Source organism: Coenobita brevimanus, chromosome 104 (assembly GCF_032717465.1).
Source record: "Coenobita brevimanus isolate Jiangsu-jjx chromosome 104, ASM3271746v2, whole genome shotgun sequence".
Lineage (NCBI taxonomy): Eukaryota > Metazoa > Arthropoda > Malacostraca > Decapoda > Coenobitidae > Coenobita > Coenobita brevimanus.
In genome coordinates, this window is record NC_137057.1 from 4,194,800 (window position 1) to 4,221,559 (window position 26,760).

The following is a 26,760-nucleotide window of genomic DNA, read 5'->3' on the forward strand; positions in this document are numbered from 1 at the left end:
TTGTTTGTTTGTTTGTTTGTTTGTTTTACACAAAATTTCCTTTCTTCTGCCCGACACAAATCTACCGCAAATGCACTTGTTATCCGGGAGATATATATGAGATGTTACTGGCTGGAGGAGGGGGAGAGGATGAGAGAGAGGACTGGAGAAGGACAGAGAGGACGGAGGCACGGAGGGCGAGATGAGTGTAAGTGGATGGACGGATGTATAATCATTTATTTCGCTTTAACAGTTCCGTACATAATTTCTTACGGGCACGTATTCACAAACTATTTCCTTTGGCTTAGGTAAATGATGGTAATACATAACTGCCTTTGAAAACGAATGAACCTACTACCGCTGATCTGTTGGCTCAATGCATAAACTTCTATTACTAAAGAAAATGTGAGCAATCAAATATTTAACTGAGAAAACTATTGACCAACAGAACATCCCTCCAATAGCAAACATGCACACACTCCATCCTACCTGGCAGAAATAGATAAGATGAGGTCTATCATGTATGGAAATGTGGCTATTGAAAATTATAGAGACTGAGCGAACTTTTAAACATATGCCATTTGAGGAATCAGCTTTGGGAGAATGTGAAGCCATGTACAAATGATGCCGTCAGAACAATGAACGAATTATTTATCAGATATACCCCAATAATTAATACTAAATATTATCTCATATTGCCCATCCCAAAATATCGAGTTGTTGCCTTAGCAAACGTCAGTTATGCTTGCCCTTAACACAAACTGATGAGTGATAACCTTAACACCCTATATTCTGCTTGTATTACTAATAATTCATCAAGATTAATCTTACAGTCTTCAGCAGAGACATAAGCTACTATGCAGTCACTTGGCATAAGCGATGACTCATTTCTTACCATATTATGAAACCATTATTTATCTAGCTCCCTTCTGACTCTAATTTGAATCCGGATTTTCTCTTTATGTCCCGCTACTCGTTATCGATACTTTATTGCTACTGTCTTTATTCAGTACCTTTGCTAATTTATTTACCCCTGTTAACTTGCCATTGTTCTTCGCCCATCGAGGAAGTGCAAATAATTAGACAATCACTAATCAAAGAGCACAGCGACACTGAAAGTAAACTTTGACCTAGACCCTTTAACAGTGAACTTTGACAAAGCTGTTGCTGATGTTCTCGTTGGATTTCTAGTGGTGTCATTGAGGTGGAACACGAGCAACGGAGGAAACTGGTTGCCCTCACAGGATCTCTGGTGAGATCAGAGGATATCGGCACCTGGTCACTGTTCTCTCAGTGCCCTGGGACAGCAGTAGTGGTGTGGCACCACGCTCCATTTGCAGGATAGCTGGGATGCTTTCTCTCCCGGGAGATCTCTTGGGAGGTGGTGCCACTGCAAAGAGGCGTCCCACTGACACCTGACTGAGCTGTTCCAAAATAATGTTATTTCCAGATCCACACCAATGTATGCCAGTTTTGATTCATACATTCCACGACATTCAGGCGATACATACAAAATGTGATACTAAGTGTATGAGTTGACACAAAAGTACGCAAAAAATGCACACAATGAATAGGACTTGATCACCATAGGTACGCCTATGCTGACTAAAAGTATCCTCATAAAGCATATTTGTATTATCATGTTATTTGCATCAGTATCTCTGGTCACTTAAATGTTTATTTACAAGTATGCTTTACGAAAGTTACCTGAATTATGTCCTCATAAAACATAAATATAATATCGTCTGTCAAGTCCCTCAGTATCTCTGGATACTTTCAAGTTTATTTACAAGTATCATTTAGGAAAGTTACCACATTCATACTGTACTGTACAGTTCAAATATGGCGTGACCAAGACGTCAACCTGAAACCCTAAAAAGACCGGAAAAATTGGGCAAATAAGCTGAGCTTGCTACACATACAAGGGGTGATGAATCATTCAGGTGGCAGAGCCACGTGACAGTGGAGAGAAGCGTCAAGGTTAAGTGGGAAAAGCGGAGTGTGAGGGCAAACAAGGAATCAAGAATCCTCGTCTGAAGCAGACAGGTGCATAGGCTGTGCATTGTAGCCGCCAGCTCAACCTCTTCTATGAACAAAGCTTCAGGCGACCCCCCAGGTTGCCTTCATTAATCACTTACCTCCACAACTCTTCCATCTACAGACATGGGAACAATGGCAATGGAGAATTGAAGGATTAAAGGGTATTCTGATATTTCATTGAAAGTTCTAAGTGCTGTACTCATGGACCTATGACTGGCTGAAAAAAAAAGCCTACTTTTGGAAAAACCAGCATAAGAGAAGGGCTCTGCTGGCTAGACCTACAAGCGTTAAGGGTTAGTGAGAAGCGTGAAAACACATGGAGAAAGAATGGGATAATGCTGTTAAGAGGACAGGCAATATTAATGTTGGACGGGAAAAAGAAAAAAAAGAAACTAAGATAATACAAGGGAGAACGTGAAAAATGGAGGTGTGAGTGAAAAAGCAGTAAAAATATTACACATGACAAGCCCAAATAGATAAATGCAGCCGATGGCATTGTTGCCGTGAATGTTGAGAAAATAGGAAAAGAGGGTACAAAAACAGAAATATCTGCGCAGATAAAGATAATGATGATTTAAAACAGAAAGAGGGTTAATGAAATACTTGGAAATAGAAATACTCTAATAGGAATAAGTGAAATGTTGAGGAATGAACAGTAATAACAATGTTGGAGGGACAGATATTGGTAAGTAATAACTATGTGAAAAAGGGAGGAGGAAGAAAGGAGGGGGAGGAGAAAAAATTGAATGAGAGACGGAGGGAGGCTGGGGGAGAAGAAAAGAGGAGAACTACAGGTGGGAAAATAAAACAGTGAGGTTATTGGCTAGGCCAGATTTATTTTACCCAACTCTCTCTCTCTCTCATTAATTTTGTTCCATCCCATATCCCAGACTTTACTCTCCTTTTCCTCCCCTCCCCTCCATCATAGGTGCTCTTTCGTCTTTTGTCCCTTTGTGCCACCTCATCTTATATCTCCAGTCCCACTTCCACGAACTATCTCCAGCCCTCCTTACTGACCATAATGTTTCCTCCCTCCTTCCTCTTTACTATGACATATTCTGCCGCTCATTAATTTCCCTGTTCTTTCTGCATTCCATTCACCCACATCTCCCCTCCCACTCTTTCTCGTTTTTTGTGTCTCCCTTTGAGATTAGTTTTAGTTTCATCTTCCCACCTGCTACTGGTGATGCGATCTGGGTGACAAGGCGAACAGTTTTATGCAGTCCAGGAAGCCGTCTTTACGTAGAATGGTAATCATGTAACAAAATTATGGGTGTTCGGTGGTCCCGTGGGTTGCAAAACGGAAACTTACCATAATGGATCAGGTCTAACGAATTAGTGGATTTACTGCACAACGTATTACCTTCGGAGGTCAATCACTGATCACCCTTACCTAGAACTAATTGACTTCTTAACCAAATTCCTAAGGCCTTTATGAGGCACTGCAGGACTGGATGACTGCTATATCGGTTCATCTTACAATCTATGTAATAAAATTTTTCATTACATAATTTTATCTTTTATCCCTGCTGCTCTGATTCCATGTCTTTTGTTTCCATTCCCACTCACTTCGTCTGAAATACATTTTTTTATCTTCCTTGTCTGCTCCTCCCTTCCTCTTCCCTTTTCATCACACTCCGTTCTTCTCAGTTCCATCAATCTTTCGTTCTTATGCTCCTAAATATCTATCTGGTTCTTTCTGATTCAACTGCTACACACTTTTTTCTGAAAAATTTCATCTCCTGCCCTCCTCCACCCCATGCACTCCCCTGTTAACCTCTCCTTACTGCCCTGTTCCTCTCGACTCCCCCAGGATAAACTTACGACTTTCGTGTGGGGGGTGTTGGAGTGATGAGGCTTGGACTGACGGAGGTGATGGGGTACTGGAAGGAGAGAAAACAGTCCCATTACTACAGTAATTGCATGAAAGTTTTGTTCCATCTCCTTCCAAAAAAATAGTTTGAGAGATACTTCGTACTGGAATAGTTAGATCCTTCATTATCCTGTTTACTGCGTAAGTCCTGCCAAAGCTGCGAAAGGTAACAGGTTTAAAATTCAACAGCCGTCACAGTACTAAAGGAGTTAACGGAAGTAGATGGGGGGGGGGAGTAAAAGAATTATGGCATATTAAAAAAAAAAAAACATATCGAGTTAAGAGGAGAGGAGGCAAGGAGAGAGGGGGAGGTATTCTTATTCCGCCTTTCCTTTGGGCCAGACCCTTGCTCGTAAACTACCTGATTTAAAGCCTTGCAGTGATTGATCCTTTTTCTTACGAGCCTCTCTCTCTCTCTCTCTCTCTCGCATCCTCTTTTTCGATCAATTTTGGTCATTGTTGTCTTTCAATTTTGTCCACTCAAACTACCTCTTTGCTCTAATGTCTATTTTTTTTCCAGTATTTCTGTTTGATTCTTTCGCATGGCTCTCTCTTCTTTTCGCCGAACCCATGTGTGTGGCCAAATATAGTTCATGGCCCTGGCAATGTCACTCCTCGACCACACACTCAACCACTGTGTTACGGTACTTTCTTGAAGGAAGCAGTGCATGACTAATGGGAGGAGTTTCAGGAAACAGAATTTTGCACATTGGTAGACCTTCCCCTTGGCCTAGTTTCACACAGGGTGGGACCTTCAAGGGCCGCCTCCGGATGTCCAACTCAACACCGTTCTACTGTACATAGCTAGTTTCTTACCTAAGAACATGATTTTTTGGCACAACGGTGTAAGCAGGGTGGAACCTCCGAGAGCCCCTCCCAGTTATCTGGACCAAAGCCTTTATGCGCGACCCAAGTTGTTAACCAAAGAACATAAACTTTTACACATTGAAAAGATGTTTCCTTGCCACATTTTGAGAAGGGAGGAACCACTGAGGGCTGGCCCTCACGTAGGAGGGGGAGGCCTTTGTAGGTCTCGGAAAAGACATTATGAGCAACATTATTTTTTACCCTAAGAACACGAAGTTTTACACATTGGTTTAGTAATGTATTGTTGAGAAGCTCGGTTGCTAGCTAGATTTTGCCGGAGATTTCCTGATGTTTCTCCTAGTTCCAATACATATCAGAGTTGCTAGTTAGCCTGCTATTTGTGAGTGGAGGTATTTCGTAAGTTTTACATGAATTTTTATGCTCTTTTTCTCAATAATGTTTTATCTATGTGATTGTTTCTTAAATTACATGATTTTATCTCAGTCTGTATGCTAAATAATTTAGTGTTATGTAGCGTAGGAATAATCTGGCATGCATTGGATGTATCCAAGTTATACATTAATTTTTATGCTCTTTTTCTCAATAATGTTTTATCTGTGTGATTGGTTCTTAAATTATATAATTTTATCTCATTCTGTATGCTAAATAATTTAGTGTTATGTAGTGTAGGAAAAATCTGGCATGCTTTGGATGTCTCCAAGTTGGCAACGGTTGTAACCGTTGCTCCGTCGAGAATACACGAGAACTTTGTAGAAGCAGTAGATCACTCTAGAATACAGAAAGCTTATATAAGGATGGGGAAGAGTCTAGAGCAGTTTCAGTCAGTTGTCAGTTCAGTTTGAGTGTAGTGTAGTGTCAGTGCAGAGCAGTTAGTGAAGTTTATATAGCCTCAGTACTTGTGAAAACAGTGAAGTGTTGTTGATAAACATTGTCAGTGTAGTTAGTGAAGTTTGTATATCTTCGGTATTTGTAAAAATAGTGAAGTGAAGTTGGATAGCATTAAGTGTAATTATATGGAAAATGTAGACAGTGACCTAAAAAAGCCAGTGTTTATTTACAACACTTGTGCTGCTGTGCTGTTGTACACCGAAATGCTGCCTCTAGGATGAACAGCTCACTGGGCATCGTCCTTCCTATACTTATCTACTGCTGTTGGAGCCTGTGGCAGTGTGAGACGGGGACGTAACAGTATGATGACTCTCACTGGCAAAGTGGGGCGGCATCCAGGGGTGATCATGCCATATTTTTAATATCTAAGAACATGAAATTTTACATAATAGTTGTTTTTAACTGGATTTACGTTAGAGGTCCCAAAGGCCATCCCCCGGAGAGTGGCTATGACTCCTGGGGGTCCTGGCCAAAGTCTTTATAAATGGTCGTGTTTCATAACCTAAGAACATGTAATTTTGCATAATTTTAGATGTCTGCCTCGGCCACATTTAAGGGAGGGCGGAACCCTCGATGACTACCTTCCACAAAAGAGGGATCTCCCCTGAGCGTGACAACGCCAAACTTTCTTCGTAGGCCCAAAAAAGAAAAAAAAAAAAACAATAGTTGATCCTTCACCAGGATCAGAGTTTTGTAGCAGGTGGTACCCTCGGGGATCGCCCCTCCGCCTTCCACGTAAATAATTTGTCTTTCCTCTTACAAAATTCCGGAGGTGGTTCTCCTCTGTGCTTTTCCACCATCCCTAGCTCTCTCCTGCCATTTATCTTTTTCCACACTCCTATCTGAATCTTCCTTTTCCCCTTCCTCTTCCACACACGGTCTCCCTTCCATCCCTCCCAGTCCTACGGGCTGCCCCTCCTATCCTTCCGTCACTCACAGCAACTGCCAAACATCACTCCCTCAAGTTTTTTGCTCCTATGCTTTCATACTTGCCCCTTACTTTTTCTTATGCAGCCATTTGCTTCTTTCGGTATTTCTCTTCTTTTTTCCTACCCACTTATGTGCTCTCTCTCTCTCTCTCTCTCTCTCTCTCTCTCTTCTTTTAGCCCTTCCTACATATTTTTTTCTGTCTTAGTTTACCATCACGCATTCCTCTCCTCCTTCTGGTAATTCTTTACCATTGTCTGTGTTTATTTTCCCCTCCCTTTAAAATCCTCATTTTTCTTCCTTTCTCAGTATAATCATCCGTTTATCCTTCCTGTCTCTTTTCTTTCCTAACCAGTCATGTTCTTTTCATAACTTCAGCTTCAGTCACCTTACCTTCTTTCCTTTTCCTTCTCTTTTATTACTCTTCTTTCCACTTCAGGTGGCTCTACACTGAATGATAAACCTAATGGTTTCCTGTAGCTCAGAAAACCATTTGCAACGCTGGGTGGTAACTATATAACCAAAACAACGGGATAAAGTGGAACTATCTATGGTTCCCCTGTTAACTGGGTGGAGATGCAAGTGGGACGTCCATCCAGGAACCAAACTTCCACACTGGGCTATTCTCCGCTCCTCGCTGTGGTGAGGCACTGTCAGCCGCAATGGATCATCGGTTCACCGAATCACCGCACGGGACTACCCTGCAGGGGCTGCTGCTTGCCTACGGTTTGATAGATCAGCTCTACCAGACATACTGGGACTGATCATCAACAACATGAACAGCTTTCTAGACGAGAAGGGGAGGTAAAGATAAGAGAGGATGAAGCCATGTGGGTGGTATACCTGCCGGCTGAGGAGGCCTTCAAGCATCTTTACTTTAGCTGTTTTCTTCTGAGTATCGAGCCTTAACATCATCTTTTGTGTTAGTTATGTAAACTATGCCTTTATTCTATTTTCCTGTCATTAAGTTCTTTTTTGTTGCACGGGAAAGTAGCGGCTCCGGGGAAGGTTACTTAGTCGTGATATTGCAGGCTAGAAGGAGCAATTGTTCGTCTCAGAAGAGCAATTAATCCCAACATCTCCTAAGTAGTTTTATAAGGCTTACATCTTAACCCAGAAGACCACCAGGCGTCTTATTGGTAATATGGTTGTCAACAGTAAAACATGGTTTTCTGGACTACAAGAAATTGTTTGGCATGTCACTCGATGCTGAGTTACCTGAAAGAGAGACATCCAGGATTGCAGCAATTACTGAGGGATAAAGTTGATATCGCATACAATGAGGGTTTTGGAAAGGATTACATAGCCTTAGAGAGGCGGCAACAATATGGAAGCAGCAGTTTGGTTTTATGCCGGGTAGAGGGTATACAGACGTAATTATTGCGCAGATGCGATTGATGGAGAAACATAGCGAGAGGCAGAGAGGATTACATCTGACATTCAATGACTTGGAGAAAACCTACAACAGAGTTCCACGTCAGGAGGTATGAATGTGTATGAGGGAGAAGGATGTGCTGGGGAAGTATGTGAGAATGGTAAAGGTTATATATGAGGGGACGAAAACCCAGGTCAAAACAGCGTAAGCCTGACAAATTAATTTTTAAGTACAGTTGGTTTTCATTAGAGATCCTCTTTAAGCCTTTGGTTTTTATATTTAATTATGGAAATGTTGGGTTCGTGGGGTCAGAGATCATTCCCCCTGTTGCATGTTACATGCTATTTGCTGATGAGATAGAGCTACGGAACAGCAGAAGAGAGGAGACGGAGAGAAAATTAGAAGAATGGAGAAGGCCTCTGGAAGACAGAGGAATGTAGATGTAGAAAAGGGAATAACTTAGGCCAAGAGAAGATAAAAATTCAGATATTAGTTTGTAGCGAGAGAGAGCGAAAAGAGCGATGTCTAGATATCTAGGATCGACAGTGACCGAGAATGGAGACTTGGATGCGCAAGTAAACCACATAGTGTAGGTAGGCTGAAGGATTTGGAGGATTATCGGGATTTCTGTGTAAGAGAAAAATCAACATGAGCTTAAGGGTGAGGTGTATGAAATGGTGGTGAAACCGAGTTTGATGTATGGAGCTGAGGTGTGGACATCGGAGAAAGAGCAGGAGGAAAAGTTGGATGTGACGAAGATGAGAATGTTGAGGTGGATATGCAGAGTTACGAAGTAAGACAGAATTAGAAATAAGAGAATCATAGGGACTGTGAAGGTGGATGAGGTGTTGAAAATGGTGCAGGAAAGACGACTAGTTTGGAATGAGCATGTGGTTAGATGGGATGGATATTATGTGTCGAGGAGAGTAGTGACAATATGGGTACAAGAAAACAGGGAGAGGGGAAGATCGAAGAGGAGGTGGATGGACTGTGTGAAGGAAGAGTTGAGAGAGAAGGGGCTGACGGGAGAGAAAGCTGAGAACCGAGCTGTATGGAGAAAATTGGTCCAGCACACTGAGCCTATGTAGAAGTAGGAAAATACGGAAGATAAAGAAGAATATCACTATAACAACTGAGTGGATAGTAAGCAGATCCAAGAGATATAAAAAGATTACAAGAGAATATGAAGGTGTAATATACAAAATTCGTAGTTAATGAAGATGTTCTAAAAAGCCTCCGAAACCATCAAGAATACTGCGAAAGGAAAGACGTGGAAACGTAGGGTACTGAAGGGAGTGTAAGAGAATTAAAGAAATGCAAGTGAGCTCGAGGGTTATGGGAAAACTGAGGAAAAGCCTTTTTATTACTTTATATATATATATATATATATATATATATATAAATATATATATATATATATATATATATATATATATATTCATCATCGTCATCATCATCATCATCATCATCATCATCCGGAACTCTTTCTCACCCTAGGGCAGGGTAAGGAATAGCAATATCCAGACAGCCCAATTTTTCCCAATCCAAGGGGCCACGCTTCCATTCACTTATCATTCAAGCCCCCGGAATCCTGGCTCTAACGGATACGCCAAAAACATTCAACACGTTCTGTAGCTTCACATAAACGTATCCGATTGAGTCAATCCGGACTCTGCCACGTTAAAAAGGGGTGCCAAATCCCTGATCATGCACTTCTTCTCAACATTCATCCAGCCAGCTCGATCTCTTGTCAGTTCCTCAGTCTCATCGACTTCCAAACCTCTCTTTCTCACACACTCATCCACCGTCTCTCTCCACCTTCTCCTTGGCCTACCTTGCCTCCTCCCTCCTTCAAATTCGCTCAGATATACCTTTTTCACCACTCTATTGTTATCCATTCTCTTCACATGACCATACCATCTCAGTACACTCTCTTCGATTCTGGTGTCCACCGAGTTCCTCACTCCACATCTTTCACGAATCATTTTATTTCGTATCCTAACCATCCTCTGTACTCCACATACATTCCTCAGCAGTCTCATCTCCTCTGCTCTTACTCTTGACATTTCATTTTCATGCCACACCATAGTCTCACATCCGTATGTTAAAGTTGGCACTAACACTCCTTCATGTAAGCCTCGTGCAGCTACAACACTCAAGCCTCTGTTTCTTTATATATATATATATATATATATATATATATATATATATATATATATATATATATATATATATATATATATATATATATATATATATATATATTGCATATATATATATATATATATATATATATATATATATATATGACGTCCGTATAAAATGAGTTTTGAGGGAAGGTTGTAAGATTAATGATGATGGTAGGAGTGGAAACGTGGATGAATATTTCACGGAAAACTGAGAGATCGGTGCAGAAAACTGGAGGGAGGGGACATACTCGTAGTTATGCATGAGGAGAGACCAAGGGAGGCTGGAATTAGCAGAGACAGGATGAAAACGGGTAACGATGAAAGGGAGAGATACTGAAATCTGTGGAATATGAATGATGCAGGAGACTGACGGTTTGCGTGAAAAAGGGAAGTGAGTTATCCCTGCATGAATAAAACTTCACGGTGCATGGAACGAGCAATGGCTCTTTATAGGACTACATAATAGATAGATAAATAAATAGATAGATAGAGAGACAGATAGAAGCAGGAAGTCAAATGATGAGAAGGTGTTGTGTTTGCGAGAAGCGAGCAGCGCTAAACGCTTACACGGAGGAAAGCTGACGACAGCGGCCAGTAAGGAGATGATGCAGTTAGCTGTCAGCAGTCCTCTCGTGAGAAAGTTCTGTTGCCATGAGGAACATACGTGACACACACACCCTACTACACGAGATGTTAGGAAAGAGAGTTTAGAAGGAGACAAGCGACCCTAGAGAGAGGTCGAGACGGAGATTAGCCTTAGAACAGAGAGAGAGATAGCGAGACAGGGAGGTAGCTACCCAGGACTTATACTATTATACCTGTTTAATATTTCCAAGACAAATAAAAATAGTCCCATACTATTCTTTACCTCTCCCGTCACTACATGACATCTGGTGGGGAAACTACTACAAGATATAAAAGCCGCTCGACCACAAGTCTAAAATATACTTCTCTACAAGTAACTACAAAGTCTTTATGACATTTGGTAGCAGCGAACGTATACGAACCTCGTCTACGAATCAACATTAAATTCCTACAAAATATCAAGATTGACAACAACCAACAATATCAGCTCCTGCCCCCTCCGTCTCCCAGATCATTACGCTGATGCAGAGGTCAAGAGATCACTCGACGCCTTGCAAGTAGCTTAACGACAAACCAGCAAATCTGCGGACATCGTCTCCGAATTAAAAGCAAATTTCTACAAAAGCAACCGAGACTACAAGGTTAGCTTCAGTTCTACAAAGTCTACAGCCATCTACAATCAACTACAGCCATCTACAATCAACTACAATTAACAACTCTACGTCGTCTGTATAATCTTCTACACGCACCTACAAGTAGCGGCAGTCTTCATCCCACAACGAATAAATCACTAGAGAAAAGGACAGAGAAAACTTCCACATAGAATAAAGGGAACAAACAAACGAAGAGTGAGACACGATTTACAACTCATCTTACTCACTCGTCTTCACTCAAGTTACTCATCGCTACTCATTCACTCACCACAGCTACCAGTGTGGGAAGCCGACGTCACCATGTGCTGAGATGACATCACAACGCGAGTCTGCCATGCCAAGCAACGTGTGACTGACACCAGGCACTTCTCACCCACTACTCATTACTCATTATTCACATAGCTCCTACTCATATTCACTTATTTTCACAGTTAAGTTGGAAATTCGACGTTCTATGTTGAGGTTTGCCTGGGACAGCCGTTAACCACTACAAATACCAGGCCATGGAGTTTCCTGAGTAATATCGTCCATCAACACACCACTAGAATTATCAAGAGATCTTCAATCAAACCTGTATTTTCTTCCGAGATCGACTTTTGTATCGACACACCTCTACGATCTGTATCAAGTGGGTAAAATTATACTTGCTCATTTCTTCTCAGTGCTAAAATTAGCTATATTCAACTTATTTAATCATCTAGTTTGCTAGGACATAAATAAACAAGAGGCGTATTTCATAACATCATATCTTAATGACAGGAATATTTTCGCAACCACCCACGTTAATACCAGATGACACACAAATTGCCACAACATCAGACTCACAATTAAGAGACAGCCCACCCATTGTACAACCCACACCACACGTTATAGATAAGGAAACAAATACGGAGTTTCGGATGATGAGTGGGAAACCCCTTCAGACGTTGAGAGTATCGACTTCGCAGCTGCCTTAAATACGTATGCCAATATACTTAACAGGGTTCACCGGTCCGGTCATACATATTCTACCATTCCCTCACATAACGATAAACTCGTACAAGTTGAATTAACAGGGCAATCATTAAATATGAATCAAGAAACAAATACTGCTGATCTAAAAACCACACCTCACGTTTTTGTGTATCACGAGGATAAGACTGCCCCAAAATTCTCTGGCACAGACAAGGATCGCATTGATGTCATTTCATTAATCAGTCAGTGCGAACAAATGTTCATCAAGCGCCACATACTAGATGAACAAGAGAAAATTGCTATTTTTTCATCTTGCATAAGCCAGGAAAGATGTCCAGCAAGCAATTTATTGCGCTCCGATAAGCTACATCGTGCTAGGACATATGATGAATTTAAAACTGAATTTCTGAAGAAATTTTCTGGAGGTATGAACTTCTTGCCAGGTATAATTCCAGAATTACATAAAATTGTAGATCTTGTAAGGGAGCACACTACAAACCATGTGCTCAGTGAAATAACTGCTGATGTCTCCACAATCAAGAGAACCCTATTAGCTACTCTGGAGAATTCTAAGTGGATAACAGATGATGGAAAGATGTCCCCAGACCTCGTCGTGGACATCACTGGTTATGTAGCTGCCTTGTGTAAATTACCTGATAGAACCCTTAAGATCGCCAAAACAATCGCGTACATCCCTGGAATGTGCTTACTAGACTTAATGAACGAGGTAGAGATGCAGTGCAGTAAAGCAGGTGTGGTCGACACACATGCACATTCTGGTAGAATCAGGGTACCTGAGACAGTATCATCTGTGAAAACATCAACACCGACCCCAAACAGAGAACAAAATCGATCGCGACCTGAAATGAGGCAGCCCAAACAGACAAAGACGCCTAGACCTCGTTCCCACACGCCTTCCTACAGGCAGTTTCATAAGTTTTCGCGCAGCCCGAGCAGGTCTCGCGCTATAAACAACACTTTTTATGGGAAATCACCTCGTAGGTCACAGTCAAGGGATAGGTCCATTCTGTGTCATTACTGTGCAAAACCAGGACACACAAGGTATGAATGCTTTATCAAGGCAAAAGAGGATAATCAAAAGACACAAGGGTTTGGTCCTTACTGTAGGCATCATAGATACCAAGGGCACTGGACTAGTGATTGCAAAACAGTAGAAAAAATTGTGTCTATGTTCAAATCGGGGGAAGACCAAGTCATGACAAAAAACGAACAAACGTAAAGAAGAACAAGGTTAAACTTCACATAGGAGGCATGTTGGGAAATGAGTGTATCTTGATACCAGCTGTATGTGAGGATCAAAACGTTTCCTTATTTTTAGATACAGGCTCTCCAGTGAACTTAATAACACATGAAGAACTAAATAGAATTCTTAAAAATAAAAAGAAAGTAACTTTTCTGGATGAAGCTGATTTAGAATTAAACACAGTAGATGGTCAAGAGATTACAGTAAAAGGTATGATAAGATTAAATCTCAGTTTCACAGAAACTACAAGACCATTCTCTGCATTGTTCTATATCGTTGAAAACTTAGCAATTAAAGCTCATATGTTACTGGGCTTAAGATCCATGAGAACTGAGAACATAACTATACTCCCACAAATGAATGGAATAGACTTTGATAATGAATTTATAGAGGAAATACTTTCAGAGCCCTCACCGATTGGTAGAAGAGAGCCAAAAAGAATTGGTAATATTAAAGGCTTTAACAAACATACACAAACAGATGAGTGTATAGATCCACTTACACCAGCAACCCCATCCTCCAGAATTAGTGACCCAGATAACAGTACTGATTTATCAATTTTTCCAGCCCATCTCACTAATGATTTGGTTATACCACCTAATTCATACATGAAGGTTACCATAAAGAGCAAATTACGGAATAGTACTGTTCTTGTCTTAGAAGAATTATGTAAAGTAAAAGGATTGTCAGTAGAAAACGCATTATGTCATACGAACGACGAAGGGCTAACTCAGATATTCATTATTAATCACATGAATGGGGAAGTTCAGTTGAAGAAGGGAACTTGCATAGTTAATATTGAAAAATGTTTAGCCCCTGTGAAGGAAATAAATATTGGTGGAGTAACAAGTGAGATAAAATCTACGGATAGAGAAAGAATAAAGAGAATTTAATTCACTCAGGTGAATTTGACGAAGAAAATGATTTGTTAACCCTGCTGGAAACACACAGGGACACCGTAGCCTTGCCCGGAGAACAATTAGGGTGTACTAACTTGATTAATCACATGATTAATGTGCACCCAGAAACACCACCAATTTTCGTACCAGCTTATCGCATACCACACTCCCAACGTACACTTGCAAATCAGTATGTCGATGAAATGTTAAAGCTTGGAATTATTGAGCCTTCAGTTTCTCCGTGGAACGCTCCCCTTTTCTTTGTGCCCAAGAGAAATGGAGAAATGCGTGCGGTAGTAGATTACCGTAAACTAAATAATCACACCATCCCAGACAGATTTCCCATGCCATTGCTAAGTGATGTTCTACAGAATATTGGTCCTGAGAATAATATATTCTCGACCATCGATCTCCTAAACGGATACTATCAGATTCCGGTATCTCAGGAGTCACGTAAATACACTGCCTTTTCAACAAACAGAGGCCATTATCAATATACAAGAATGCCAATGGGACTGAGGACAGCCCCGGTACGTTCCAGCGTCTTATGAATTACGTATTGTCCGGAATTTTAGGACAAGGAATATTTGTTTATCTTGACGATATTATTATCGCAACGAAGAATATTAAGGATCATCTCAGGAAATTAGACTTACTCTTACAAAAGCTTAGTGATGCTGGATTAAAAATTAAACTTTCTAAATGCAAATTTTGCTTTAAGGAAATAAATTTCTTAGGCCACAAATTAAGTTCTGATGGTATTCACACCACTGATGACAAAATACAGGCAGTGAGAGATTTTCCTGAACCCACTACGACTGACGAAGTTAGACAATTTTTAGGTCTGGCTGGGTACTATAGGTCCTTCGTACCACAGTTCTCTCATATAGCCTTCCCTCTATTCCAACTACTCAAAAAAGATGCTGTATTCCAATGGGAAGAAGAACAAAAAAGGGCATTTAACAATCTAAAAATTAAACTAACGAATGCACCTTGTTTAGCATATCCAGATTACACGAAATCATTTCTTATTTGTACAGACGCATCAGTTAAAGGATTAGGGGCTGTACTGATGCAGGAAGATAAAAGAGGAAAGAATCAACCAATTGCATTTGCCAGCAGACAAACAAGAGGTGCGGAGAAAAATTATAGCACTACAGACTTAGAGGCACTTGCAGTGATTTTTGCATTACAAAAGTTTCGAGATTTGGTATATGGTTACGAAATCCACTTATTCACCGACCATAAACCACTGGTGGGTATGTTTAAAGAAAAACTCCTTTCTGGGAGGAGAGCAAGATGGAAATGTACAGTTGAAAACTACAATGTACAAATACATTATATACAAGGTAAAATGAATATAGTAGCTGACGCATTATCTAGGAACCCGAACACAATTCAGGTCGCGGCGTTAGATCTCAAAGGAAATATCCCAAACCACGAGGATATCGCAAAGGCACAAAGACTTGACCCAGTATGGTCAAAAGTAATATACAAGTTAGAAAGTGGAGATGACATACAATTACCCAAACTGCATGTCCCACTTGAACAATTCACAATGGTCAATAATACATTATACAAAATTAACTCTAAACAACCAAAACGCCAAAGAAATACTAACCAGTTGGTAGTACCTAATGACATGATACCCCAAGTATTACGAATGATACACGACAGCCCACATGCAGGACACCCTGGAAAGGATAAGACATTCAACCAAGCCCAGCTATTATATTACTGGCCTTCATTACGAAGAGATATACACAATCATATAGACAGATGCGAATCATGTGCGAAACACAAAGGATACCCAATCACACCTGCACCGATGGGTAATTACCCAGTACCACTTCAACCATGGGACGTTGTCGCTGTTGATTTACTCAAGATGCCATTATCATACAATAATAACCTATACTTATTCGTAGCAACGGATCATTTTTCCCGTTATGTCATTTTAGCTCCAATTAAAGATAAGACAGCAGAGACAGTAGCAAAGGCAATAACAGATAATGTAATATGTCGCTTTACTACCCCAAAGGTATTAATAAGTGATAATGGAGGAGAATTTAATTCTGAGATCTTACAAGAAATATGTAAACAATACAACATTAAAAAGGTTAACGTTTTGGCCTATCACCCAGCATCGAATGGGTTGGTAGAGAGACAAAATAAAAAGGTATTAGATGTGCTACGACATATTCTCAGTGAAAATTATGCAAGCTGGGATGATTGGATTCCCAGAGTAGAGGCCTCCATTAATGGGTCTATAAATAAATCCATTGGTGACACACCACATTTCATTATATATGGCACAGATAAAAATTACCATATGAGCTCCTAGAAGGTGACAGCATGCCTATATACAATTACGATGATTACTCTAAACTCCGTTTACGTGAATTCCAGGACATTCACAAAAGAGTGCAAAAACAATTAACGATGTCCAAGGAAGAAATGACGGAGGCATTTAACAAAAAGGCAAAAGATTCACCTATCAGCTTAGGAGACATTGTTTACGGTGTCATTCATACGAGAGACAATAAATTATCCCCTAAATTTGAGGGCCCATACAGAGTAATTAACATAAAGGCAAACAAAGTTTTAATTAAGTCACTTTCAAGTGGCGAGGAAAAACAAGTTCATATTGACCATTTAAAACGAGTTTCAAGGGAATTATCACATAATTATTCAGCCTCGGATACAACCGAACAGGTGAACGTACCTCAAGAAACCAAGCAAGAACACAACAATGATTACAAAAAGAAATTAAGGTCATATACCAAACAATCGAACATAGGTGCAACTATTCCAATGAAATCTACAGTACATCATTTACGAGAATTAAATATCGATTTAAACTCCTTCTATAAATGAAATAACAGCCAACCGTAACGCACATCATCACTATCATCAACCACAGCTTTATAGGAAATTAATAGATTTTTTTTTCGGTAGGTTACGATGAAGGGACTTATGCTATGGATTCTCCTATACATAGTAAGAGTATATGCGCACCTAGACCCCAAGCATATAGTACGACAAGGATGCCTCATAGCTCCAACGGCCACGACTACAATCGTCAAGGATGTCATGAGTACTGAAATAAGTCTAGATTACTTGTATGACTTACCTACTTATATAGAAAGACTTGCTACGCCGATGCGAACTCTGGACTTCAAGATAGGGAATTATGTTTCACAATCACATATCACCAAGGAAGTGGATGAAATGGTGAAGTTAGCGAAATGGAAACTAGAACAGGCGAAGTCAACTATGCTCGTCATGATCCAAGATCTCCATCTTATGGAACAGAGGTGCTGAGCGACAGGAACAACATCACACGTACTCGCCAAAAGCGCGGTTTGTTCGATCTGGGCGGCGCAATTCTTGGGAACATCTTTGGATTGGCTACAGAGGATGACCTTAAAGAAATAAACAAAAAATTTAATAAGATAGCTCAGGTACTAACATACCAAGATAAATTCATCACAGGACAGAACTCAGCAATGAAAACAATTGTGAAAAATCTGAAACAAGCAGAAAACGTAGCTCTCGAGAGTATAGATAAAATAAATGACTTGGAGGGTAACGTTACCCTTTTCCAGCACTTCTCCATCATCACAGAACATATTGACACGATTCTACTACAATTAGAGAACACTAGAGATCATTTCCGGGCACTTATGCAAGGAATTTCGAATGCTGGTGATGGCAAGATCACAAATGACTTACTCCCAGTTCATGAGCTACGTCAGATAGTTAGTCAAGGCATACATAAACATAAATTGAAGCCATTGTTCCGCAGTAGGGAATTTATGCAATATTACCCGTACTTGGAAGCAACACTAACACCAACATCAGTGATAGTTCATGTACCATTCATCACGGAAGACCTGTTCACAGTATACCAAATACACCCCTTCCCCTATAGAAACAACAACACTTTAGTCATCATCAACATCAACACAGACACCGAACTCATCATGGTCTCCAAGAGACGAGACACTGTCACTTTCGCAAGTGAGTCAACGATTGAGCGAAAGTGCCGCACATCCTTACATGCTGTTCATCTTTGTCCTGCGTACATTTTCACGTTTCAGCCTACTGATACGGTCCCTTGTGAAATGGCTATCATCAGCAATAACAATATTCATCATCATTGCAACTTCACTTTTGCTCCAGATAAACTTGTACACCATCAACGCATTGGACACTCGCAGTTTTTTTATTTCCCTCATAACACATCAGTTTACATAGTCTGTCCAGATATACCACCATCTCATACATCAGCCTCAGGATTATACATAGCACCAGACTACTGTGCGGTATTTACACCATCCATGTCTACTTTTTCCACCATCAATCACTACGCCATTATCAACCATACACACAAACATTTCCACCCACTGCCTGATATGGACTTAAACATGAGCACAAGTATTAAGCTGACTTCACCTAAGTTTGAAACTATGCAGCTGATCAATGAAACTATGAAGCCCTGGGAAGATTTGAGTTTGAGTATGTTCAACCCATATTATGTGTATAGCCAAGCACCTTCTGTCTTTATAATTATCTGCATTGTGGTTGCAGTATTGCTGTTGGCCATGCACAGAATGCATGCAAGAATTGCTAATTTGGAGTCATTGTTTAGTGGGGGGAGAGTTAACATCACAGTTAACCACCCTGAATGAAGTGTATATATTTTGTATATAGTATTAATTATATATTTAAAAAAAAAAAAAAAAAAAAAAAAAATAATAATAATAATAATAATAATAATAACACAAAGAAGAATGACCCATATATGACAAACCAGTACCATTATCTTTGAATGAAATATTAATAACTCTTACAATAATCTTAATTTTAAACTATTTTTATTCTTGCATGTATGCAATTCACTATAATAACCCAAGTACATACTGTATTACAGTTAAATAATTTACTTTAATGCATTTATTCCAATATGTATTCAACTTATTTAAAATGTAATATTACTGAATAATCACTATTTACTATGAATAATATATGTATACAATATTCATACAATTATGTTACTTTACAATATTATGTATTTCACTTAATTAGCTTATAAGTTCATTATAATGTGTATGTAGTATGTATTAATATATTATAACTATTAAATGTCGATGGTACGCCATTTTTCGCGGCCGAGCAAATATAGGACTACATAATAGATAGATAAATAAATAGATAGATAGAGAGACAGATAGAAGCAGGAAGTCAAATGATGAGAAGGTGTTGTGTTTGCGAGAAGCGAGCAGCGCTAAACGCTTACACGGAGGAAAGCTGACGACAGCGGCCAGTAAGGAGATGATGCAGTTAGCTGTCAGCAGTCCTCTCGTGAGAAAGTTCTGTTGCCATGAGGAACATACGTGACACACACACCCTACTACACGAGATGTTAGGAAAGAGAGTTTAGAAGGAGACAAGCGACCCTAGAGAGAGGTCGAGACGGAGATTAGCCTTAGAACAGAGAGAGAGATAGCGAGACAGGGAGGTAGCTACCCAGGACTTATACTATTATACCTGTTTAATATTTCCAAGACAAATAAAAATAGTCCCATACTATTCTTTACCTCTCCCGTCACTACATGACATCTGGTGGGGAAACTACTACAAGATATAAAAGCCGCTCGACCACAAGTCTAAAATATACTTCTCTACAAGTAACTACAAAGTCTTTATGACATCTTCACCTGGGACGCATATTTACAGTATCTCATTGGCGTATGAGACGTCATTGGTGGAGGAACGAAGCATGTCAGTCGATTGACTTTCTTGTTGAAAATATTATTATTTTTCCCATCAGTATCTGTGTCGTTTTTACTACAGCGCATAATAACTTACTTGTGATATGTGCAGTTTTCCAAACACCTCTGCAGTTGTAATAATCAAATAATTTCCGCCTTCACCAAGCATCAAATTATGCTGATGGAAGGCAGTGACAGTGAGCAAGTTTGTTTACATTCTTTTATGGCATCGCTGGTTGAGAGGGAAAAGTAAATTTCCCTGTGACTGCATTGAAACAGCATATATACATGAGTTGAAATGTTCCTTCGAAGACTACTTCACACAGGGAGATGTTGCTGTGGCACATAAATAAATGAGAGTGTCTTTTTTTTTTAACGTTATGAATGATGATGAAGTGGATTTGAAGACCTCCAAAGCCTTCTAGATGAAAAAATTCATGCACCCTGAGTAAAAATCCATCCATTCATCTAGGCTATCTATTATAGACAGACAGATAAGGATAAAGACAGACTGATAGACAGATAGATATTTTGATAGGGTAATGGGCAGATCGATAGATAATGCCGTAAGAAAAGGAAAGGAAAGTAGAAAGAGGAAAGAAAAATAGATGGGGCTGAAAGGGAGGATCGAAAAATATAATTCAAAGGGAGAGAATAAACAATATTTTGTGGATAGATCATGGTAACGCGAATGATGAAGAGGATAGAGGAGGGAGAGGAATAGGAGAGGGAGAGTGAGGAAAGATACGAGTGGATAATATTGCAACAGAGGAACAAAGGTGAATGGGAAGATCTAAATAAAAAAAAAACTATGAAAAGAAATCCTTAACATAACATATCTTCTTGCAGAAATTTAGTAGTAAAGAAAAATAAAGCAAAAATAATAGTAAGGTATTTGAAGAACAAAGAGGAAAAGGAGAGAGAGAGAGAGAGAGAGAGAGAGAGAGAGAGAGAGAGAGAGAGAGAGAGAGGACTGTGTGACTTTTTTTGATGCAATCATATCCAGACTGCAAAAGAGATGTGCTCATTAACACCAGTATCATCACACCCCCTACTTACGCTACCCACTACACCTACACCCACAGCCACAGCTACAGTCACTTTCAAAACTCACCATCCAGGTAAAGGCAACAGTCCACATAGCCTTTTCTTTATTCACATATGTACAAGAAATATCCTCGGTGTAGTGCAGGGTATCCATACACCCCTGACAATCATGGCTGCTCTGTTTAGTTATATACGTCCCCACTTTGTATTTCCATCACGTCCTGGAGATTTCGTTCTTCTCGACGTAACTTTCTGCCTGCATATTCTTCTTAAGCTTTTGTTTTCCAAGATTCCTATATAGTAAGGTAGGCAGTACATTCACTTTAGCTTCAGATATTTTCATATACCCTCGTTCTGTTTCTCACTGGGGCTCGCTGGTTCTAATAACTGTATGACGTAGCAAACATGTTTTATTTTGACAATATTTACGTTTTCCTCATTTGAGTTTTCTCTTTGGATTTCACATTATGGTCGAACTTCAGCAAGGTTCAGAACTTTTTAAAACTAGACTCAGGTTTCTCAGCAACTATGTAAAGTTACAACACTCGTAATTTTGAGTCAGACACAGATGGGTAGACGAAACAACTCCGAATCGGGAGTTTGGTCGGGAGACAAATAGAAGTAAGGCTGACATGGATGTAATGGAGAAGAGAAAGTAAAATAAAGAGACAGAGGATAACGGAGCTTCATCTATTCGTAAAAGCGGTGTCTTTTGGTCTTCAGACTCGTGCTTGTGCCAGACGATTTTATTCAACTTGGGAGAGACTCGTTACAGTGAGGAGGTTAATGAAAATTATCTTCAGTTTAAAAAGTCCATCCTAACTAAACTAAAAAGTTGTAACCGGATTCAAAGGGTTAGGATGTTGATGGAGAAGAGGTTTTAATGGAAAGAAAACAACAACAGAAAGGTATTTGCGGAATAAATATAGAGTTGATACAAGACACATGTGACATCACTGCACATAGTTGAAGCAGAAGTAATACGTATTAATTTTAGGACTGATATAATACCTAGGAAATGTTGAAGACTTACTTCTGAATAAAAGAATGAGATTTCCTGAAGGCTGCCTCTGGTATAAAAGCTGCTTGTAGGGGAAAATCTGTTTTCTTTCCAGATGAATTACAGGATCGTGGCTGCATTCGAATCAAACCCATCCAGTGCTTTAGCAGTGTTCGAAACCGAATTAAACACTGGCATCTTTGGGATACGGGTAGTTGTTTTGGCGTGCTTTGGTGTTTATTACCGTTAGAACGATAAAATAACTTTGATGAATTAAATAAAAAACCTAAGGATGGTGTCTTGGTACTCTAGGCACAGTTCCATTCATAGGAAGTTTCAGGGCAATCGGCCTATAAACGCAATTGTAAGAGCGTCGCAACGCCTTGTAGTAAGCTTAGCTCAAACGCCAACAAATTAATGCAAATAATTTTCACCTTTGGTAACTGCAATGAGGCTGTCAAGACTAGGAGAAAGTAAGGAGAATGATGTTATGTGATATATGCATCTGCCACAGATTCTCCCTCCTCTTTACACTCTCTCTCTCTCTCCAACCCGTTTTAAGTTCATACAAGCACGAATCAAGAGAGGGCGCTTATTAATGAATGAAGATCTTAGATATAAAAGAAACTAGATAAAACTGTAAAAACTGAACTGTGTGCAATCAGCAGTTAGGCTGTCATTTGTCCTGCCATATTTCTCTTTCCATCTTTTTTCTTTCCCTGCTCTACTTCAATTGTTCTCGTACATTTTTCCTTTTACAATCGCCTATCCTTTCCTTTTCCTCTTTTCCTCAGTTAATGTTTTCATATTACAGTTCCTTTTCTACTCTTGTCGTCTATTATTTCTTCCTCCTCTTTCTCATTACATTTGTCTTCTCCATTTTTTGTCTTTAACCATTTTCCCTCTCCCACCCTTTCCCTCTATCGCCCTTTTTTCTGTTTATCTATCTCATTTTTTCTCTTCTCTTCCTCCTCCTCTTTTCTTTTTTCATCCTGTCTCAAATCCCCTTTCCCTCCATCATCCACCATATCTCCCTCGTGTCCGGATACTGAGTTTATATCAGAACAGCCTTTGAATATTAGAATTTTTCTTCTCTGAATTGAGAGTGGCGCAAAATATAATTAAAGAGAGGGAAAATGGTAACGAATTAGAGTTATATATATATATATATATATATATATATATATATATATATATATATATATATATATATATATATGCTTTATGTGCAATCTCTCCCTCCAGGACATAGGCTTTTAACAGCCTTTAGATTTGCCATTTATGTTAAGCCTGGAGGTCTTGTTACACCCAAGAAGTAGGAAACAAAGAGACATTGAGTATTCACATCGACTTGATGACCCCTGTACGAAGCCACTGGGTTCAGAGTACCTAATGCATATCTCTGGCTCGGGACTCGGCTTGGTTCCGAACCACATCTCGCCTTGTCTCACCGCTTCACTTACTGAGTCGGACTTTCATTCTAACATGTCTATTGCCTCCTGGATCACTATCGAATCCTGGTACTGCCTGACAAATTTAGCTACAGCCTATAGGTAATCATTTGATATTAATGTATTTGAGTCAGCAAGTGTATATTTTATAACATGTCGGGGGCGCTTGTTATTATGTACTGAAACTAGGTACAGCACAAAGACCCGTAAATTTCTCCCGTAGTCTTTCGAGATTTGAACTTAGGACCTTAGAGTTACCAGTCCAGGACTCTAACAGTCTCAAAATAACATTTATTTAGTTAAATTTAATTTTCTTGGCAACAACAAGGAAAAAGTCCGAAATTTTCAGCTTAGGGGAACCTCTTGCTCATGTTATTAGAGGATCCAAGTTACCGAGTATTGGGGATGTCCTGAAACGGTTCTATTACTTCCAAGGAGACAAAAATTACACAATTAAATAAGAAGCCACAAAACCCTTGAAGAAGTATTGCCGTTCTGGGACAAAACTAGAATCCCAACAAGAGAAAAGCAATAAAAAACTGAACTTTTGTAGGCCACGTGGCAACAGCAAGAAGTTGTTTTGATTAATTTATTACACCCGAAGGTGGCAGACATAAAGTACAATTAGTTAACAATGATAGTACATGGGACTCGTGCCACGTAGGACACGCTATGTACTGTAGTCATCATGGAATCAAAATCCACCAAAGTGAGGATGACACATAAGAATAACATCTAGCAAGTCATTATCTGTTAACAGCAGTTTACAAGTGTCAATCAATGTGAGTCTTTGTGGTAAGAAGTTAACAACATGTGGACAGTGCAGGCAATAATGGTCCAGGGTGTTGGCATTGGGTGCGTCACACAGCCTACAGGAGGTGAAGTGAGGTGCGTCTTCCTGCCCTGCCACCTGCCAAACTGGTCGCCAGCCCAGTCGGAGACGTGCACATACCACATTACAGTGGCGAACCATAAGACCACTGCGACGATACCTGTGTGGATGAGTGAGAAAGTGATCATAATGCTGTATTGATACACTCGTGGCCCTCTCAGCATTGCTACGATGGCGGGTGGGGAGCGGGCAGCCTGCTGTACCATCTTCTTGCAGCACAGAAGGGATGCAGTGGAAGTAGCAGCATCTGGCAGATGTAGATCGCAAGCAGCCTTCGCAAGTCGGTCAGCAGTGTCATTGGCCAGGAGATGGATGTGAGAGGGAATCCATAAAAAGTGCACCATTAGTGAGCTGGCATCAGCCATGGCTAGTAGCCGAAGGATTTGTGTGACTAGACGTTGATATGCTGGCTTGTGAGACGTGAGGGCCCGGAGAGCTGGCTGTGAGTCACAAATGATCAAGCCGTTATTCCTGGTCTGTGTAAGCAAAGTGACAGCATCCAGAAGTCCATGTAGTTCACAATATGTAGAACTTGATGAATTTGGGAGGCGGCGACCCGACCAGCCCTCTTCCGGGTGCTCTAAGCTGGGGGAGAAAACAGCACATCCTGCCCTGCCATCTCTCTGCAGGGAGCCGTCAGTATAGAGATGGTGGGCCAAACTGAGGGATGATGATAGGCTGGCTATGGTTTCCAGTGCACGTTGTTGTTGAAGCTGAGGCAGATCAGTCTTAGAGGCTGGGGTGTAGGAGACTGCTGGCACAGGAATCCTCCAGGGTGCAAGGCCAGTGTCCACGTCCTCTTCTACGATGTCAACATTAAGACTCTGAATATTGGAACTTATGGTACTGACCAGATTGCGTCCACCTTGGCGTAGCAGAGGTCGAGGCGCCGCTGGATCCAGAGAAGTCCTAATAGTGTGAGAGTAGTGGGGAGAAAGATGAGGAGAGTACAGACATTTAATGCTAAAATAGGTGACATTGGAATATATTCTATCAACGAGTGGTGGGAGATTGAGCTCGTGCTGCATATTGACAATTCTGGTGGAGTCAGGGCAGCCCAGGATGAGTCTCATTGCTTGATTCTGGAAGATTTCAAGAGGTCTTAAAGCTGTTCTGGAGAGCTGACATAATGCTGGGGAAAGATAATCTACCACCGAGCGGAGGAATGCAATGTATATGGTCCTGGCGACTGGGATAGATACTCCAGTAGAATAATTGGTCAGCCACTTTAAAGGAGTCAGGCGCCGCTGCAGTCGGACCAACAGATCTTGAACAACTGGATGCACCCGCTGTCGTGCTGGGATGGAAGGTGTAATCCGCACCGGTGCTCCCAAATAGAGATACTGCGTGCAGAGAGGTATGACATAATTCCCCATAGTGAATTCTGGCAGATTCCATGCAGGACGGGAGGAGAAGATTCTACTCTTATCCGAGGAGATGATGAGGCCACACGAGGAAGCTGAAACATGAAAGGAGTGAAGAAAGCGTTGCAAATGGTCCGGAGAACGTGAGTGAATACATATATCATCTGCGTAGCAAGTGATAGTGGTGTCACCGACAGCTGGCAGTAAGGACAGAAGGCGATGAATGAGAATATTGAATAAAAAGGGACTAAGGACACCACCTTGTGGAGTACCAAGTTCAAAGTCTCGGGCAGTGCTCAATGCTCCTTTAAACAAAACTCGAGAAGTTCTGTTTCGTAGGTAGCCGCGTATCCATTTAAGAAGGTTTCCTTTTATGCCAAAGTCAACAAGCTGATCAAGAATGATGTCTCTATTGGCTACGTCGAACGCACTCTTCAAGTCAATGAAGGCCACAACACTATCTGAGGAGAGACGAGTGTAGAGCTCCATGAGGCAGTGGTGTGTTCCTCGTTGGGGCAGGAAGCCGAAAAGTCTGGACGAAAGTTTGTCACGCAGCCGGAACATGAGGCGTGAGAGAAGAATGCGTTCAAACACCTTACAGAAACAGGAAGTGAGGGAGATGGGCCGGAATTTGTAGGTGCCAGGCTTGGGGATGGGCACAATCGTACTTTGGGTCCAGGCTTGTGCCACGTAACCCAGACTAAAACAGAGGTTGTAGAGACGGAGGAGAGGGTTGCCAGGCACTGTTACGAGTACACGAAGGACTGCATGGGTG

The 26,760-nt window shown here is 40.6% G+C and overlaps 1 protein-coding gene across 1 annotated transcript; it reads right to left on the minus strand.

Annotated features, from left to right (window-relative positions):
• Positions 1-1,217: 1,217 nt before the first annotated feature.
• On the minus strand, positions 1,218-26,549 carry LOC145415964 (uncharacterized). The gene is made up of 3 exons (XM_080285067.1): positions 24,722-26,549; positions 2,118-2,236; positions 1,218-1,403 (listed from the first exon to the last, which is right to left on the minus strand). Exons 1-3 carry the CDS (start codon positions 26,547-26,549, stop codon positions 1,218-1,220), a joined length of 2,133 nt encoding a protein of 710 aa, XP_080141193.1.
• Positions 26,550-26,760: the final 211 nt, after the last annotated feature.